The following is a 16,015-nucleotide window of genomic DNA, read 5'->3' on the forward strand; positions in this document are numbered from 1 at the left end:
AGCCTTCCCTCAGCCATGCCCGTCCTCTCTGTCCTCCCCCTTAGCCCAATCCATCGAATGTCTGTTGCTGTGGTTCAGTTGCTAAGTCGTGTCCAACTCTTTGAGACACCATGAACTGCAGCACGCCAGGCTCCCGTCCTTTACTACTTCCCAGAGTTTGCTCAAACTGATGCCCACTGAGTCGGTGATGCCATCTGACCATCTCATCCTCTGTTGCCCCCTTCTTCTCCTGCCTTCAATCTTTCCCAACATCAGGGTCTCTTCCAATGAGTCGGCTCTTTGCATCAGATGGCCAAAGTATTGGAGCTTCAGCTTCAGCATCAGTCTTTCCAATGAATATTCAGGGTTGATTTCCTTTAGGATTAACTGGTTGGATCTCCTTGCTGTCCAAGGGACTCTCAAGAGTCTTCTCCAGCACCACAGTTTGAAAGCATCAAAGTCCTCAGTGCTCAGCCTTCTTTATGGTCCAACTTGAACATTTGAGGCTCCTGAAATCACCTTGTCCAACCTTTTCATTAGGTAGCCAGAACAGTCTTGCCCAGAGATGGAAGGTGACTTGTCCTGGGCCAACGGTAGCAAGGTAGGTCAAGCCAGAGATAGAGCCCAGAACTATGCCCAAACTCCAGCTCCTTTCCTGTGCTCAGAACTGGTTTTCCAACACTCTTCTGTGCACCACTGCCTCTGCCAATGAAACCCTGGGGTCCAGGAGCAGAGAGAGCCATCAGACACATGACAAGGCTTTTCCTTTGCTTAGAAGCCAAGAGGAAGCCCAAAAGAGGGCAGGCTCCAAGAATGTCTCCAAGTGTAGAGAAATGAGCCACTGGGAGGAGAGGAAGTCAGGCTGAATCCCTAGGGCCTTCAGCGGGTTTAGGTACCAGCTCATCAAGCCCCTCACAAGCCCCCAAATCTCTGGTCTTGTCAATATTCCCACCTTCTCCCCTGGCTCAGAGTGTGGACTGTTAGTGTGCAGGAAGTTCAGGCTAGAGGACCTGAAGTCATCCTCATCGGGTGTTCAGGAGAACTGGAAAAGGCCTGGCCCCAGTTCCCATGGGGCTGCAGGTGGGCACCAACTCTGTCTACAAAGGGTGGTGGCCCCGGGCACCCAGAGAGCCTGCAGAAGCACAGCAGGGAGCAGGATCCCAGAGGTGAATGGAGGCCAAACAGGCCCCGCATGGCAGAAATACTTGATGAGAGCGAGCTTCCAAAAGTGCAGGCAGGGATGGCAACAAACCCAAATTCTGCTGGGCACAGGACCTGGGGGTTTCAGGCTCATTGGACACCATGGGGATAAAGGTATGCTGCTGCTGCTGCTGCTGTTACGTCACTTCAGTCGTGTGACCCAATAGACGGCAGCCCACCAGGCTCCTCCGTCCCTGAGATTCTCCAGGCAAGAACACTGGAGTGGGTTGCCATTTCCTTCTCCAATGCATGAAAGTGAAAAGTGAAAGGGAAGTCCCTCAGTCGTGTCTGACTCTGTGACCCCATGGACTGCAGCCCACCAGGCTCCCCTGTCCATGAGATTTTCCAGGCAAGAGTACTGGAGTGGGTTGCCATTGTCTTCTCCAGGGATAAAGGTATGGAAGCTGGCTAAAGAAATTCCATCCACTGTGAATATTCTCACTGTTATGACTTTGTAATAATCAAGGCAGGCTAAACATTTGCTATATTAAGACCATGCATGTGTCCCCAGACCTAGTTCTTTGCCTAGGTCTGGTTTTATAAATGCTGGTGATAAACCAAGTCTGATTTACATGACGCATCTTGTGTGGGAAATGTCTGTGACTCTAGGTATCTGATCAACCTTGAGAAATGGTAGCACAGCTAGTGTGATAACTTTTGAAGATAACCATTGCTATTTTGATGATTACCAGATGACATTAAATGAGTTATTAAAAAAAAAAAATTCCGTCCAGCAGACCTTACTAAGTAGAGGGCTACAGGAAGATGAGCTCTGACTCTCAGGACACCATCAGGAAGAGACCTACCCAGAAAAGGAAGGAAGAAGATGGAGGTTGCAGACCACAGCTGGATGCAGGGTTCAGCAAGACTGTGTCCTAAAAGGAACTCATGCCACCCAGGGGTCTGTAGAGAATACAGATCTGAGGGACTTGTCTGGCTAGCGTGGAGCAGCAGTCACCTCCAAACTCTATTCACCTCTAAATCAATTCCCCACTTAAGAACTGCCATGTGTTGAAAGCCACAGGAAGGAGGATGATAACAGGACAAACTCACGAGGAGGTTGGGGCTGCGTGGAGCCAGTTGCTAACACTCAGAGGGGTTGTGTTATCAATTTCACTCCCTGCCCTCCAAGGGAGATATGGTAGCTGCAGTGGCACTGAGGAACTGGAGCCACCCAGCTCTCAGGAGGTGGCCCTGCAGAATTTCAAACGTCTTGTTTTAAGGAGGGAGACTCTTGAGTTCCATTTGGAAAAGGCGGCCCTGGTGTTTAATGGTACCACGCCTGAGTGACTGAGCATGCACGCATGCACGCTGGCAGAACAACAGTGAGCAGAGGGCTGCTGTGGTGGAATAAAAATTTTGATGGGTCAATCCAACCCCATTCATCTGACTCTCTGCTTCCTGTGAAATTTGACATTAATGTGGCTTCCCAAGCTGATTTTCCTTCCAGCAGCAGATTGCACTGCCAGCATAAGTCTGCTAGCATCTTGACTGCAACCTCTGTGAGAGACTCTCAGAAAAAACCACCTGGCTAAGCCATCCCCAAACTCCTGACACACAGAAAGAGTGAGATTAAAAATGTTGGTTTTTAAGCCAACACTTAGTGGGACCATTTGTTATGACACAGTAGATAACTAATACATACTCACGTTGCCTCCACAGTTGGATGACATAAATTTGATCTCAATTCTCAAGCAATTTTTCAACTTTAAAAATTGTTAAGAAAATACACTTCTAAGATAAATCACTATAGTATGACTGAGGATAAAGAAGACTTCCAGTTTTTGAGGTCCTTGATTTTCTTAATAAAGAATTTTGATAGATTTAAACCATACTCACCATCACCAAACTGCACAATCTGGAAATGTCCCATGTTAATCCAAGGACTCTTGAGAGTCCCTGGGACAGCAAGGAGATCAAACCAGCCAATCCTAAAGGAAATCAACCCTGAATATTTACTGGAAGGACTGATGCAGAAGCTGAAGCTGAAACTCCAATACTTTGGCCACCTAATATGAAGAGTTTACTCAATGGAAAAGACCCTGATGCTGGGAAAGACTGAAGGCAGGAGGAGAATTGGGTGGCAGAGGATGAGATGGTTAGACAGCATCACTGCCTCAATGAACATAAATTTGAGCAAACTGGGAGGTGGTAAAGGACAGGGAAGACCGCCGTGCTGCAGTTCGTGGGATTGCGAAGAGTCAGACGTGACTTGGCAACTGAACAGCAACAACACCACAGCTAAACAGTTCCACACAGGACTGCAGCTCAACTCAGTCTCAGTCCCTAACACTGAATTAAGGTTATTCCAGATTGCTAGTGACCTCAAGCACCTGTCAGAAGCAAATAAAGATCATTTTAAAGGAAGAGATCATTCCAGGTCTGTATTACGAAGAAAAAAAAAACAAGTCTGTGCCTGCCCTTTATAATAGACACTGCATCTAAAATGTAAAGAAACAGAAAGATTTAAAGAAGCACGATGGAAAGAGATATGCAATTATTAACCAAAAGAAGACCCGCTATCTATGTCAATGTCAAGAAAAGTAGACTTTATCTCCACTAAAATAAAGAGAAGACTTCAAACAATAAAAGATCATAATAATAAGCGTTTCAACTCATCAGAAAGATAATAATTTTTATGCTCTTACCATTGCTTCAAAATACATAAAGGAGAAAATGAAAGAACTAAAATGAGAAATTGATAAATTTACAGTCATAACAGGAATTTTAACCCACTTCTACTTAGTAACTGATGGGGAAAAAAATCAGCAAAGACAGAATATGTGAACAACAAAAGTAGCGAACTTGACCTAAACCTGACATATACAAAGAACCCTACACCCATCTACTACAGATCTTTTCAAGCACAAACAGAACATTTATAAAAACTGACATTATGCTGGGCCATCAAAGGACTGAAAGAATCCAAAATACATTGGACAAAAAACGACTAAAATCCCCAATACATAGAAATTAAGAAATACACTTCCAAATAACCAATGAATTCAACAAGAAATTACTTGAAAATTAGAAAATATTTTGAACTGAATGATAAAGGAAAAAAAACTATACATCAAATATAAGGCTTCTGGATTCTGGCAATCATGTTTGCTTCATGATAAACCACTGAACCGCACATCATTTGGAGAGACACTTTCTGTCTGTGTGCTATGTTTCATAATAAAGAGTTTCATTTTGTTTTGTTTAAAAAAAAAGAACATAGAGGGCTTCCCTGGTGGTCTAGAGGTTAAGGTTCTGTGCTTCCACTGCAGGGGGCAAGGGTTTGACCCCTGGTCAGGGAACTAAGATCCCACAGGCCATGCGTGGCATGGCAAAAAAAGAAAGAAAAAGAACATAAAAAGCAGAATTGGGAAAGAGAACAAAGGGCTGTTGACAGGCCAGAAACTCTGAGTTTCTGAAGGCTCCCAAGCAAATGGTCTCCAGCTGACAGGAAGGCCAATAAAGGCTGAGAACCCTGACCAGCAAATGACAAGCTCCTGAGACATGGTTAACGGGTTTCCCAGCCAAGCCCAGGGACTACTGCGGGCTCAGGGCAGCAGGGTGAGCCAGGGGCAGCTGGCAGGGCCATGTTTCGGGCCTCCAGTTCAGGGCCTGACTTCTCACTGCCCAACACATCATCCTCCTGGCATCTGTTCCCAAGCTTCATTCTCACTATGGAAATGGACTTTTTATCTCTGTAGCTTCTAATATGAGGCCGAGAAAGGAGAGGGACAAGTCCCGGCTAACATGGTACTAGCACAACAAACAGAAAAACAAAGCAGATGCCCAGTAAATTAATGACATTCCTTAGTCTACTCTGCCTTCAGAAGCACATCTTTCTCACTTTGTCCCTCTGGCGAACCAAAGATTCCGGTCACTTCCTCTAGAGCTGACACGCAAAGCCACTACCCGCAGCTTTTATCCTGCAGGTTCATTTGGGGATAATAGTCCTAAAGAGAGGTGGGCTGTGTCTTGTGTCACCCAATGTTCACAGTTCCCTGCAGCCCTCAAAACACGTCCAGACTGCCTATCAGCTCCTGGCTCAGACACCCTGGAGGAAAGGCAACCTGTTCTCTTCCATGACCACTCACCACATTCAGCTCCTGGACCGAATCCCAGGTAGGTTAATTATCTGTTGCCTCAGGCCAGCTAATAAGTTGGTATCCTTTCAAGAAGATACTCTTTAGATATTTATCAAACCTTTTTATGAACTTGGGTTTATATTTTCTATATAAAATATTGTGCCTAAAATTCACATAGAAACTCAGGAAATCCAAGATAGTCAAATAATCTTGAAAAAGAAGAAAAAAGTTGAAAGATTCACACTTGCCAATTTCAAAACTTAGTACAAAGCAACAGTAGTCAAGATAGTGTGATACTGGCACAAGAATTTTGTTGTTCACTCACTAAATCTTGTTGGACCGTGCAACCCCATGGACTACAGCACACCAGGCTCCTCTGTCCTTCACTGTCTCCTGGAGTTTGCTCAAATTCATGTCCATTGAGTCAGTGATGCTATCTAACCATCTCATCCTCTGTTGCTCCTTTCTCCTTTTACCTTCAATCTTTCTCAGCATCCTTCCAATGAATAGACAGACAGATCAATAGAAAAGAATTAAAAGTCTGAAAAGAAACTCAAGTATGTATGGTCAATTAATTTTCAACATAGGTGCCAAGATCATCCAATGACAATATAATGGCATTTTCAGCAAATGATCCCAAGACAACTGGAAACCATATACACACAAATTAAGTTGGATCCTTTCCTCACACCATATACAAAAATTAATTCAAAATCTTCTTTAAAAAATACTTTTTAAACTCAAACTCAAAGACCAAAATCTAAGAGTCAAAACTATAAGACTTTTAGAAGATAACAGAGTTAAATCTCTGTGATCTTGGATATGACAGTAGATGCTGAGATTTGACACCAAAAGTACAAGCAACAAAATGTAAAATGGATTAACTGGACTTCATTAAATGAAAAACATTTGTGCTTCAAAGAAAACTAGCAAGAAAGTGGGTCAAAAAACCCACAGATTGAAAAAAAAAATTTTGTAAATAATTTATGATAAGGGACTAGTATCTAGCATGTACAAAGAACTCTTGGTGGTAGTAGTTTAAATCATTCAAGTCATGTCTGACTCTTTGTGACCCCACAGACTGTAATCTGCCAGGCTCCTCTGTCCCTGGGATTTTCTAGGCAAGAATACTGGAGTGAGTTGCCATTTCCTTCTCTAGGGGATCTTTTTGACCCAGAGATTGAACCCACATCTCCTGTTTGGCAGGCAGACTCTTTACCACTGAGCCCTTGTAACTTAATAAAAAACAAATAGTCCTAGAATCAGGGCTTCCCTCATAGCTCAGTTGGTAAAGAATCCGCCTACAATGCAGGAGATCCCAGTTGGATTCTTGGGTCCGGAAGATCCACTGGAGAAGGGATAGGCTACCCACTCCAGTATTCATGGGCTTTCCTTGTGGCTCAGCTGGTAAAGAATTTGCCTGCAATGAGGGAGACCTGGGTTTGATCCCTGTGTTGGGAAGATCCCGTGGAAAAGGGAAAGGCTACGCACTCCAGTATTCTGGCCTGGAGAATTCCAAGGACTGTATAGTCCATGGGGTCACAAAGAGTTGGACACAACTGAGTGACTTTCACTTTCAGTCCTGAAATTGGCTATTTAAGTTAATTTTAAATTAAATGGGCAAATAATCTGAATAAACTTTTGCAAATATATAATTAGCCCATAAGCATATGAAAGATGCTCAATGGCACTGGTCATCAGAGAAATGCAAGTCAAAACCTTAATGAGATACCACTTCATATCTACTAGGATGGCTAGAACCAAAAAGTCAGACAATAACAAGTGTTGGTGAGATTGTGGAGAAATCAAAAACCTCAGCTTTGCCGATGGAAATGTAAAATGGTACAACCACTCTGGAAGAGAGTTTGATAGCTTCTCAAACAGTTAAACACAGAGTTGCCATTTGACCTAGCAATTCTTGCTGTTGTTGTTGTTCAGTCAACCAGTCATGTCCAACTCTTTGCAACCCCATGGACTGCAGCACACCATGCCTCCCTGTCCCTCACCATCTCCCAGAGTTTGCCCAAATTCATGTTCATTGCACTGGTGATGCTGTCCAGCCATCTCATCCTTTGACACCCTCTTCTCCTCCCCTCGATCTTTTCCAGCATCAAGGACTTTTCCAATGAGTCATCTGTTCACATTAGGTGACCAAAATACTGGAGCTTCAGCTTCAGCCCTTCCAGTGAATATTCAGAGTTGATCTCCCTTAAGATTGATTGACTTGTTTGATCACCTTGCTGTCCAAGGGACTCTCAGGAGTCTTCTCCACACCACAGTTCGAAGGCATCAATTCTTTGGCATTCTGCCTTCTTTATGGTCCAGCTCTCACAACCATATGTGACCACTGGGAAGAGCATAGCCTTGACTATATGGGCCTTTGTCGGCAGAGTAATGTCTCTGATTCTCAACACACTGTCTAGGTTTGTCATCGCTTTCCTGCCAAGAAGCAATCGTCTTCTGATTTCATGGCTGCAGTCATCATCCACAGTGCTTTTGGAGCCCAAGAAGAAGAAATCTGTCATTGTTTTCACCTTTTCCCCTTTTTTTTGCCATGAAGTAATGGAGCTAGATGCCATGATCCTAGTTTTTTTTAATATTTAGCCTTAAGGCAGCTCTTTCACTCTCCTCCTTCACCCTCATCAAGAGGTTCTTTAGTTCCTCTTCGCTTTCTGCCATTAGAGTGGTATCATCCACATATCTGAGGTTGTTGATGTTTCTCCCACCTATCTTGATTCCAGCTTGTAACTCATCCAGCCCAGCATTTCTCATGATGAGCTCAGCATATCGGTTAAATAAACAGGGTGACAGCAGACATTCTAGTCATATTCCTTTCTCAATCTTGAACCAATCAGTTGTTCCATACAAGGTTTCAGACAACTGCTGCTTCTTGACCTGCATACAGTTTTCTCGGGTAAGATGGTCTGGTATTCCCATCTCTCTAAGAGCTTTCCACAGCTTGTCACGATCTACAAGGTCAAAGGCTTTAGTGTAGTCGATGAAACAGAGATAGATATTTTTCTGAAATTCCTTTGCTTTTCCCATAATCCAGTGAATGTTGGCAATTTGATCTCTAGTTCAGCTTGGACATCTACAGCTCTTGGTTTGCATACAGTTGAAGCCTAGCATGCAAGATTTTAAGCATGACCTTAGCACAGGAGATGAGTACAATTGTCTGCTGGTTAGAACATTCTTTGGTACCACCCTTCTTGGGAATTGGATTGACCTTTTCCAGTACTGTGGCCACTGCTGGGTCTTCTTCCAGATTTGCTGACATAATGAATGCAAAACCTTTATTTATGCCCTTTAGGGACATAAATAGTTCTGCTGGAATTTCACCGCAACCACTAGATTTATGGGAAGTTCCCCTGGAGAAGGAAATGGCAACCCACTCAAGTATTCTTGCCTGGAGAAACCCAAGGACAGAGGAACCTGGCAAGCTACAGTCCATGGGATTGCAAGAGTCTCACACGACTTAGCACTATCTTTACTAGCTTTATTAACGGCTGCTTCTTAAGGTCCACTTGACTTCACACTCTAGAATGTCTGGCTCTAGGTGACTAACCACACCATTGTAGTAATCTGGTTCATTAAGATCTTTTTTTATACAGTTCTTCCATGTATTCTTTCCATCTCTTCTTAATCTCTTCAGAACCTACTAGGTGCCTTTTTTATCCTTTATCCTTTATTGTGACCATTTTGGGGCAGAAAGCTCCCTTGATGTTTCCAATTTTCCTGAAGAGATCTCTAATCTTTCCCCTTTTGGTGTTTTCTTCTATTATTAAACATTATTCACTGAAGAAGGCCTTCTCGTCCCTTCTAGTAATTCTATTCCAAGGTATATATGCAAGAGAATTGAAAATATTTGTCCACACAAAAAATTGTGTATGAATGTTTGTAGCAGAGCAGTATTCATAATAGACAAAAGACAGAAGCAATCTCCATTAGTGAGTGCATAAACAAAATGTGGTATATCCATACAATGGAATATTACCAGCCATAAAAAATCAGTGAAGTGTTGATACATGCTACAACATGGATGAACCTTGAAAACAGTATGCTAAGTGAAAGAAGCCAGTCACAAAAGACCACACGTTACATGATTCCATTTACATGAAATATCCCAAATAAGCAAATCTATAGAGACAGAAAGTAAATTAGTGATTGCTTAGAGTTGAGGGACAGAGGGGACTGGAAACTGGGGAGTAATAAATTAGGGCTTCCTTGGTGGCTCAGACAGTAAAGAATCCACCTACAATGCGGGAGACCTGGGTTCCATCCCTGGGTTGGGAAGATCCCCCGGAGAAGGGAACGGCTACCCACTCCAGTATTCTGGCCTGGAGAATTCCATGGACAGAGAAGCCTGGCAGACTACAGTCCATGGGATCACAAAGAGTTGGTCACAACTGAGTAACTTTCACTTTCAAACTAACAGGTATAGTGTTTCTTTCTGAAGTGATAAAAATGGTCTGAAATTGACTGTGGTGATGGTTACACAACTCTGTGAATATGCTGAAAACCACTTAATTGTATACTTTAAATGAATGAATTGTACATATGTGAATTATATCTCAATAAAGCTATTTTTTTAAAGCCAGCAAATATACTAATAAAATTAAAATATATAATCCTGAAGGAAAAAAAACTTATGTGCACCAGTAATGGCTTCTTCAAATTATACCATTTCTCATAGGCAAAAATCCCTCTGGAGTTGTTAGGTTCAAACTCTAGCTTACTTACTCCTCTCCCCTGAAGCCAGGTCATCTCCCACAGGCAACGTAAAGTATGGCCGATTAACATTACTTGAAGGTGCCCTTAGTGGGAGACAAAGGTTTGTACTCATGCACACAAACACACACACACAAATGCATAAACCACAACATATTCCATACAGCATTCTCCCTGAAAGGAATTCTGGAAATTTACCTCCCTTTAACTGTTTGTGCTCAGGAAAACTACCAGCTAGGCAGTAGCTTCATCTGGTTCCACCCTGGCAAAGCCCACAGCTGAAGGCCAGGAGCTACCTGCCATGCTGGGGAAAAGCCAGGAAATTGAGGAAAGCTTAGCAAAGACCTTCATTTTAAGGGAGTCCACGGTGGCTATCAAAACTGACTCTGAATCTATAGCTTCCAAACTCGGCTGATTATCAAAATACTACTTCTATGACTTCTTGACTCTACACCAAACCTGTTAAACCAGGATCTTCAGGAGAAGATTCTAGGAATCTGTAGGTTTTTTTGCTTTTGTTTTTCACTATTTATTTATTTATTTGGCTGCACCAGGTATTAATTGCAGCATTCAGGATCTTTGTTGCAGCCTGTGAGATATTTTTGTTTGTTTTTTTCATTGCAGTACGTGAGATCTAGTTCCCTGACCAGCGATCGCACCTGGGGCTGGCACAATAGCAGCATGAAATCTTAGCCACTGGACCACCAGGGAAGTCCCCAGGAATCTGTATATTTAATAGGCTCTCCAGGTGCTTTTAATTATTGGCCACGTTTGATAACCTCTGATAAGACTCCTCATTCACAAGCAGACAAGCAAAGGTCATCAGTGCACAAAGAAAACCAGCAGCCTGCAAGAGGGCTGATTTTGTCAAGGAAACGGAGTTAATGCAGGAAACCAGAGGAAACTCTTCCAGTGTCTGTCCTCGGAGAGAGTTGAGAGGAGGCTACACACACGGAGCAAGAGGCTCCCCACCCCACCAGGCTCCTGCCCGCCTGCTGCACACTCAGGGCACAGTCGCAGGTTCACACAGCAACCTTCCCTGATACCCACCCAACCCAGCCCGGAGGTGTGGCTGGGCAGGGCGTCCACGCCCTGCTGGGCTGGACTCTCCCCAGTTTCCCAGATCTGGCAAGGAGATTACTTCAACAGAGGAATACAGGCTGATACAAGGAAATAGTCCCACCACACTAGTGAGGAAATGAAATGAGTTACAAAGCTGTACATACAATAGGATCTCAATTTTGTTAAAGTCAGGCAGGCACACACACACAGAAATAAGTCTGGAAGGATATAAACCATGTTAACAATGGCTTTCTCTGGGGAGTCAGATTACAGGGGATTTTCACTTTCTTCTTCTCACTGTGTTCAACAATTAATACATCTTACCGTGAAACATATTTTTTACTTTTTAATCAGGACACAGCTAAGGTACCAAGGCCTCTGCCACCACACCGCTCTGCCACTCTTTCCTGGCCACCCCAGCCCTACCAACTCAGATCATCCCAGAAGCCTCCCTGTCTGGTACAGCCCCACATCCCCATGGGGTTCACGAGAATTGCCTCTAACAGTTGGGAGGCTTAAATGAGATGACACAGGGAAATCACTTGGCATGTGGCATGGCGAAAGATAAACATGCAACAAACGGTGGCAAGTTAATTCCTCTTATTGTTACCCTCTACCAACTGGACCCGTGAATTCCAAGATGCCAGATCACAGGTCATTTCTAGGGGCCGAGCCACTGCTTTTCCGTCACTCCTGCCCCCAGAGAAGAGGCAGGTTGTGAACACCCAAGTGTACTGATAGAGGTAAGCCTCTGAATAGGAGAGCCAGAACCCCAGGGAGGGTGTAACTCCTTCGGTGCTCTGTCTTTGAAATGTGGGCAAAGTCCACTTACGTTGCAATAACTACTTCATCCTTCATAAAGAAAATTGTATAAAAGTTGTTTTGTACATGTACATGTATGGCTGAATCCCCTCACTGTTCACTTGAAACTCCCACAACATTGTTAATCAGCTATATCCCAATACAAAATGTTTTTGGTGTTAAAAAAATCTGTTTTGAAGTGTTTTTTTTTTTTTTTTTTAATGTTCTAGACATGGCGTCTCAAAAGGCTTGTGCTTAGGCACCAACTGGCTCATTGGGAGACCTTCGTCTCTATATCTCAAGTCTTCAGGAAGGAGATATAACTCCCTCCCCACAGAGTTGCAGAACCAGTGAGGAGACAAGGGCTGCAAAGGGCTGCATCCTAGGCCAGGGCTAATTATCCTCATTCTGGGGACTCGGGAGGCCGGCTTTGCCCAGACCATTGGGAAGGTTGCTGCCCCACTGTTACTGGGGGAACTCAGCTGTGCTGTCTAGGGGTTTGGAAGCAGGTGCCTACTGCCCACTTCTTTCTACCTCCAGTCCCCAGGGCAGCCCTGTGAACCTTCAGAGAGCCAGGTAACTCCTGGAGGAGAGAATCCTTCCACTCCTGCTGAGGGTCAGGTGTCCACGGGAGCCACCACACTGCCACGCCCAAGGTGAGCCCACAGGAAGCCAAGGCCCCCTGGGCTGACCTGGCACCTGTCTTGTCCTTGAGCCAAAGGAAAGAGGATCCAGATCTCAAGATGTAGTAACAAGACCTTGATTTAACCCTGAGCAGCTTGCTAATGGGAAACTCAGCAGTGGCAGACCGAATCTCTCAAGTATTAACTGGGCATGATTATTCCAGCCAAGAGAGCCAGCAGCAACTACCCTTGACACCAATGGCCAAGCAGCAGGTGGTGTCCAGAGGCTTGCTCGGCCTGAGCCTGTGCCCTGAGCCCCTCCTGGATGACCACGGGAGTCAGGTGCTCCCGGCCTCACCTACCCCCGAGGGAGCTGCCCTCTCTGGGCATGCAGGCAGAGCGAAGCCACCCCGGGCGGCGCACTTACCAAAGGTGGTGAGATAGAAGGACAAGCCCGGCTGGGCGCGCCGGCTCCCGAGGGAGACGCGGTGCAGGGAGCGCTCCATGGCCGCGGCTCCGCTCCGGCCGGGCCAGGGCGAGGGCGCCTGTAACTCGAGGCGTCTGTGTTGCTCCCAGTAACCGAGGCAGCAGGTTCACCCGCCCCCGCGCCAGTGTCTCCGCCGCCAGGCGGGAGGCCGGCTGCAGCGCATGTTTGAACCGGCGGCGCGCCGGGTTCTGATTGGCCCTCGCGGGTTTGAATGGGGAGATTTCCACCTGACCGAGCCGCCGCGGGCAGGGGGGAAGGAGGCGACCGCGGGCCCTCTGCAACAGCAGCACGGCGGCCGGGACAGGCCAGGGACCGCGATCCTCCCGGTGGAGCCGTGGACGGGCGACCCTACCGGCGATCGGGGCTCTAGGCCCCGGGCTGGGCTGCAAGTACCAGCTCTATGCCGGGCCTGGGACTCCTGACTTGCCCACGCCTGGCACCCTCAGGCCAGCAATTAGCCAGATTCAACATGCTTTGAAGTTCAGACCAGTAATCACCCTCCCTAAGCAAGGACAGAGGAGCACCTCCTGGCCCAATGCAGTGGGAGTTGGGAAAATGTTCTGCATGCTTGGACCCCTGACCCCCACCACCACTGCCACCAGCAGCAGCCAGGCTGCAGGCCCCTTCCCTGACCCCGGCCCCTCCATCTCTTTCTTGAGCCTTCTGTTGGGTGGGAGCAGCCTGGCACACAGGTCCAGACCAGAGCAGCTTCCTCCAGCCAGCCTCATGGCCCACCATCTGCAGCCTGGTGCCAGGGGACAGGGGGACAGGCCCCTAGCACCTGAGAGGAAGAAAAGCACAGTATAGTGAGTGGAGGGGTGTGGATGTGCTCAGCAGTATCCGACTCTTCGGGACGCCAAGAACTAGCCTGCCAGGCTCCTCTGTCTATGAGATTTTTCCAGGCCAGAATACTGGAGTGAGTTGCCATTTTCTACTCTAGGCAATCTTCCTGACTTAGGGATCGAACCCCCGCCTCCTGCATTGGCAGGCGGATTCTTTACCACTGCGAAGCCCACGTGGAGGGATGGTGATAGTGAAGTGAAGTCGCTCAGTCGTGTCCGACTCTCTGCGACCCCATGGACAGTAAGTAGCCAACCAAGCTCCTCCGTCCATGGGATTTTCCAGGCAAGAATACTGGAGTGGGTTGCCATTTCCTTCTCCAGGGGATCTTCCTGACCCAGGGATCGAACCCGGGTCTCCTGCATTGTAGGCAGACACTTCACTGTCTGAGCCACCAGGGAAGCCCTTCCAATCTCCTGAGTGGTGGGAGGAAGCAGAGCTGGAAGGAGGGACAGCCCCTGTGCTCTTTTGTCAGCAAACATTCATGGGATGCCTCTGGGAGCAGTTTCACACCAAGACATCTGCTCTGCAACCCTCTGACTGTTGCTGCTGAGGGAGAGAAAGCTGCTGGTCTTATGTAAATCTAAAAATGGGGAGTGTTGGAAGTTGCCAAATGGATATTTGTGACTCATTGAGCCACTCAAGACAAGATGGGGGGATGCAAGAGAGAAAGTGGAGAATAAAGCTTTTTGTATTGAGGACCTAGTGCCAGTGGCTGAGCTGTGCAATTTACAGCCATCTTCTCGGTTAATCTTTACCAGTAACTCTAGGAAGTTTTAGCTCCAATTCACCAGGGATAAATCTGAATCTCACACAGAGAGAACAGGTGACTTGTCCAGGGCTGGCAGAGCTGAAAGTTGAGCCCAGGCCTGTCTGCCCCAAGGACCACCCTCCTTCTGTTCTTCCTTGGCCTCCATGCCTGCCCCATGGCCAATGGCAAGTGAAGGTCACAGACCTGCCTTCTTGAGGCAGGCAAGGAAACTAGAGGCCACAGGGCCAACTGGCCACCAGCGGGGAGGAGAAACTGGAGAAGAGCCCAGAAATCTACAAACTAGTGGTCAACTGCAAATGACTCACGTAACGGCCCACAGATCGTTTGAATCCTGGCACATGGTAAAGCCCTTTCTCCTCTTTCTCCACACCCACTTGTTGAGCACTGCCCATAGCAGGGACAAGCCTGCTTCCCTGGCCCCAGCCCAACAGTAGACAGACTTACCTGCACCCTGGACTTGAGTGGACCTGATCCTTCTCCTGGCTGGGGAAGTCTGAGTCCAGGCATCCTTTCTGGCCAGGGAGGTATCCTGGCTCTGCCACTCCATGCAGCCAGGGAAAATAGGCAAGTTTAGGCTCAAGCCATAGAATGCAGACAGGACACTGAGGCTGAAAGTGCTGAAGACCTGTGGAAGCAAGATGGGAGCATGACACGCCTGAGGATGCCCCCGAGAGAGGGGTTCACCCCAGTAGCAATTAGAAAGTATGGTATTCCAGAGCCTGGGGAAAGGGAAGTCCATGAAGGGAAAAGTGACAAGCCCAGGTGACAGTGGCCCCTTCAAAGCTCTGCCAGGGATCACTTGCACTAGGGAAGACCACCTTGAACTCAGGAAGCTGTGAGCAACCGGCAGATGCACATTCTATTCTGGTCCATTGACCGGTTTGTCTTCTTTCTACATTATTTTAGGACTATTTAACATCTGTTAAGTCCTGCATGCATGCATGCGTGCTAAGTCACTTCAGTTGTGTCCAACTCTACAAGACCCTACGGACTGTAGCCCACCAGGCTCTTCTATCCGTGGGGATTCTCCAGGCAAGAATACTAGAGTGGGTTGCCATGCCCTCCTCCAGGGGATCTTCCCGACCCTGGATCAACCCACATCTCATGTCTCCTGCATTGGCAGGTGGGTTCTTTACCACTAGCACCACCTGGAAAGCCCAGTAAGTCCTAGCCCCTCTATTATTATTTCTCCAGATTGTTTTGGATATCAGACCAGTTGATATCTTAGAGGTACTACGGTACAGCCAGCAGGAGGGCTGGGCAGACTTACATTATCCGTATGTGGCCTGGGGGAGAAAAGACTGAGGCCCACACGGGGCCCTTCACCCCCACTGGGTTCAAGGTCCCGCTGCCTCGCAGGTTCCCTCATGACTCCTTCTGCCGTGTCAGCAGCTAACCTGTTCAGCTGGGAGACCCCAGTGCCACTCCGATACTAATCTAA

General features: G+C 46.7%; 1 protein-coding gene and 1 non-coding gene across 5 annotated transcripts in view; one reads left to right on the forward strand and one right to left on the reverse strand.

Moving 5' to 3' along the window:
* RGS3 (regulator of G protein signaling 3) overlaps positions 1-15,136 on the reverse strand; it is a 139,513-nt gene extending 124,377 nt beyond the window's left edge. The window contains exon 1 of one of the 4 annotated variants that reach the window (XM_005902468.2): positions 15,019-15,136. In XM_005902468.2, coding sequence (XP_005902530.1) covers positions 15,019-15,121 — 103 coding nt within the window. In that variant the 5' untranslated portion in view covers positions 15,122-15,136. Of the gene's footprint in view, positions 1-12,902; positions 13,090-15,018 lie in introns of those variants that run through there. The other 3 variants (XM_070375050.1, XM_070375052.1, XM_005902471.2) reach the window with 3 other exon arrangements.
* LOC138989021 (small nucleolar RNA SNORA72) lies at positions 1,606-1,737 on the forward strand. The gene has a single exon (XR_011465267.1). It is a non-coding gene; the product is annotated as a small nucleolar RNA SNORA72 (small nucleolar RNA).
* Positions 15,137-16,015: the final 879 nt, after the last annotated feature.

Source organism: Bos mutus, chromosome 8 (genome assembly GCF_027580195.1).
Source record: "Bos mutus isolate GX-2022 chromosome 8, NWIPB_WYAK_1.1, whole genome shotgun sequence".
NCBI lineage: Eukaryota > Metazoa > Chordata > Mammalia > Artiodactyla > Bovidae > Bos > Bos mutus.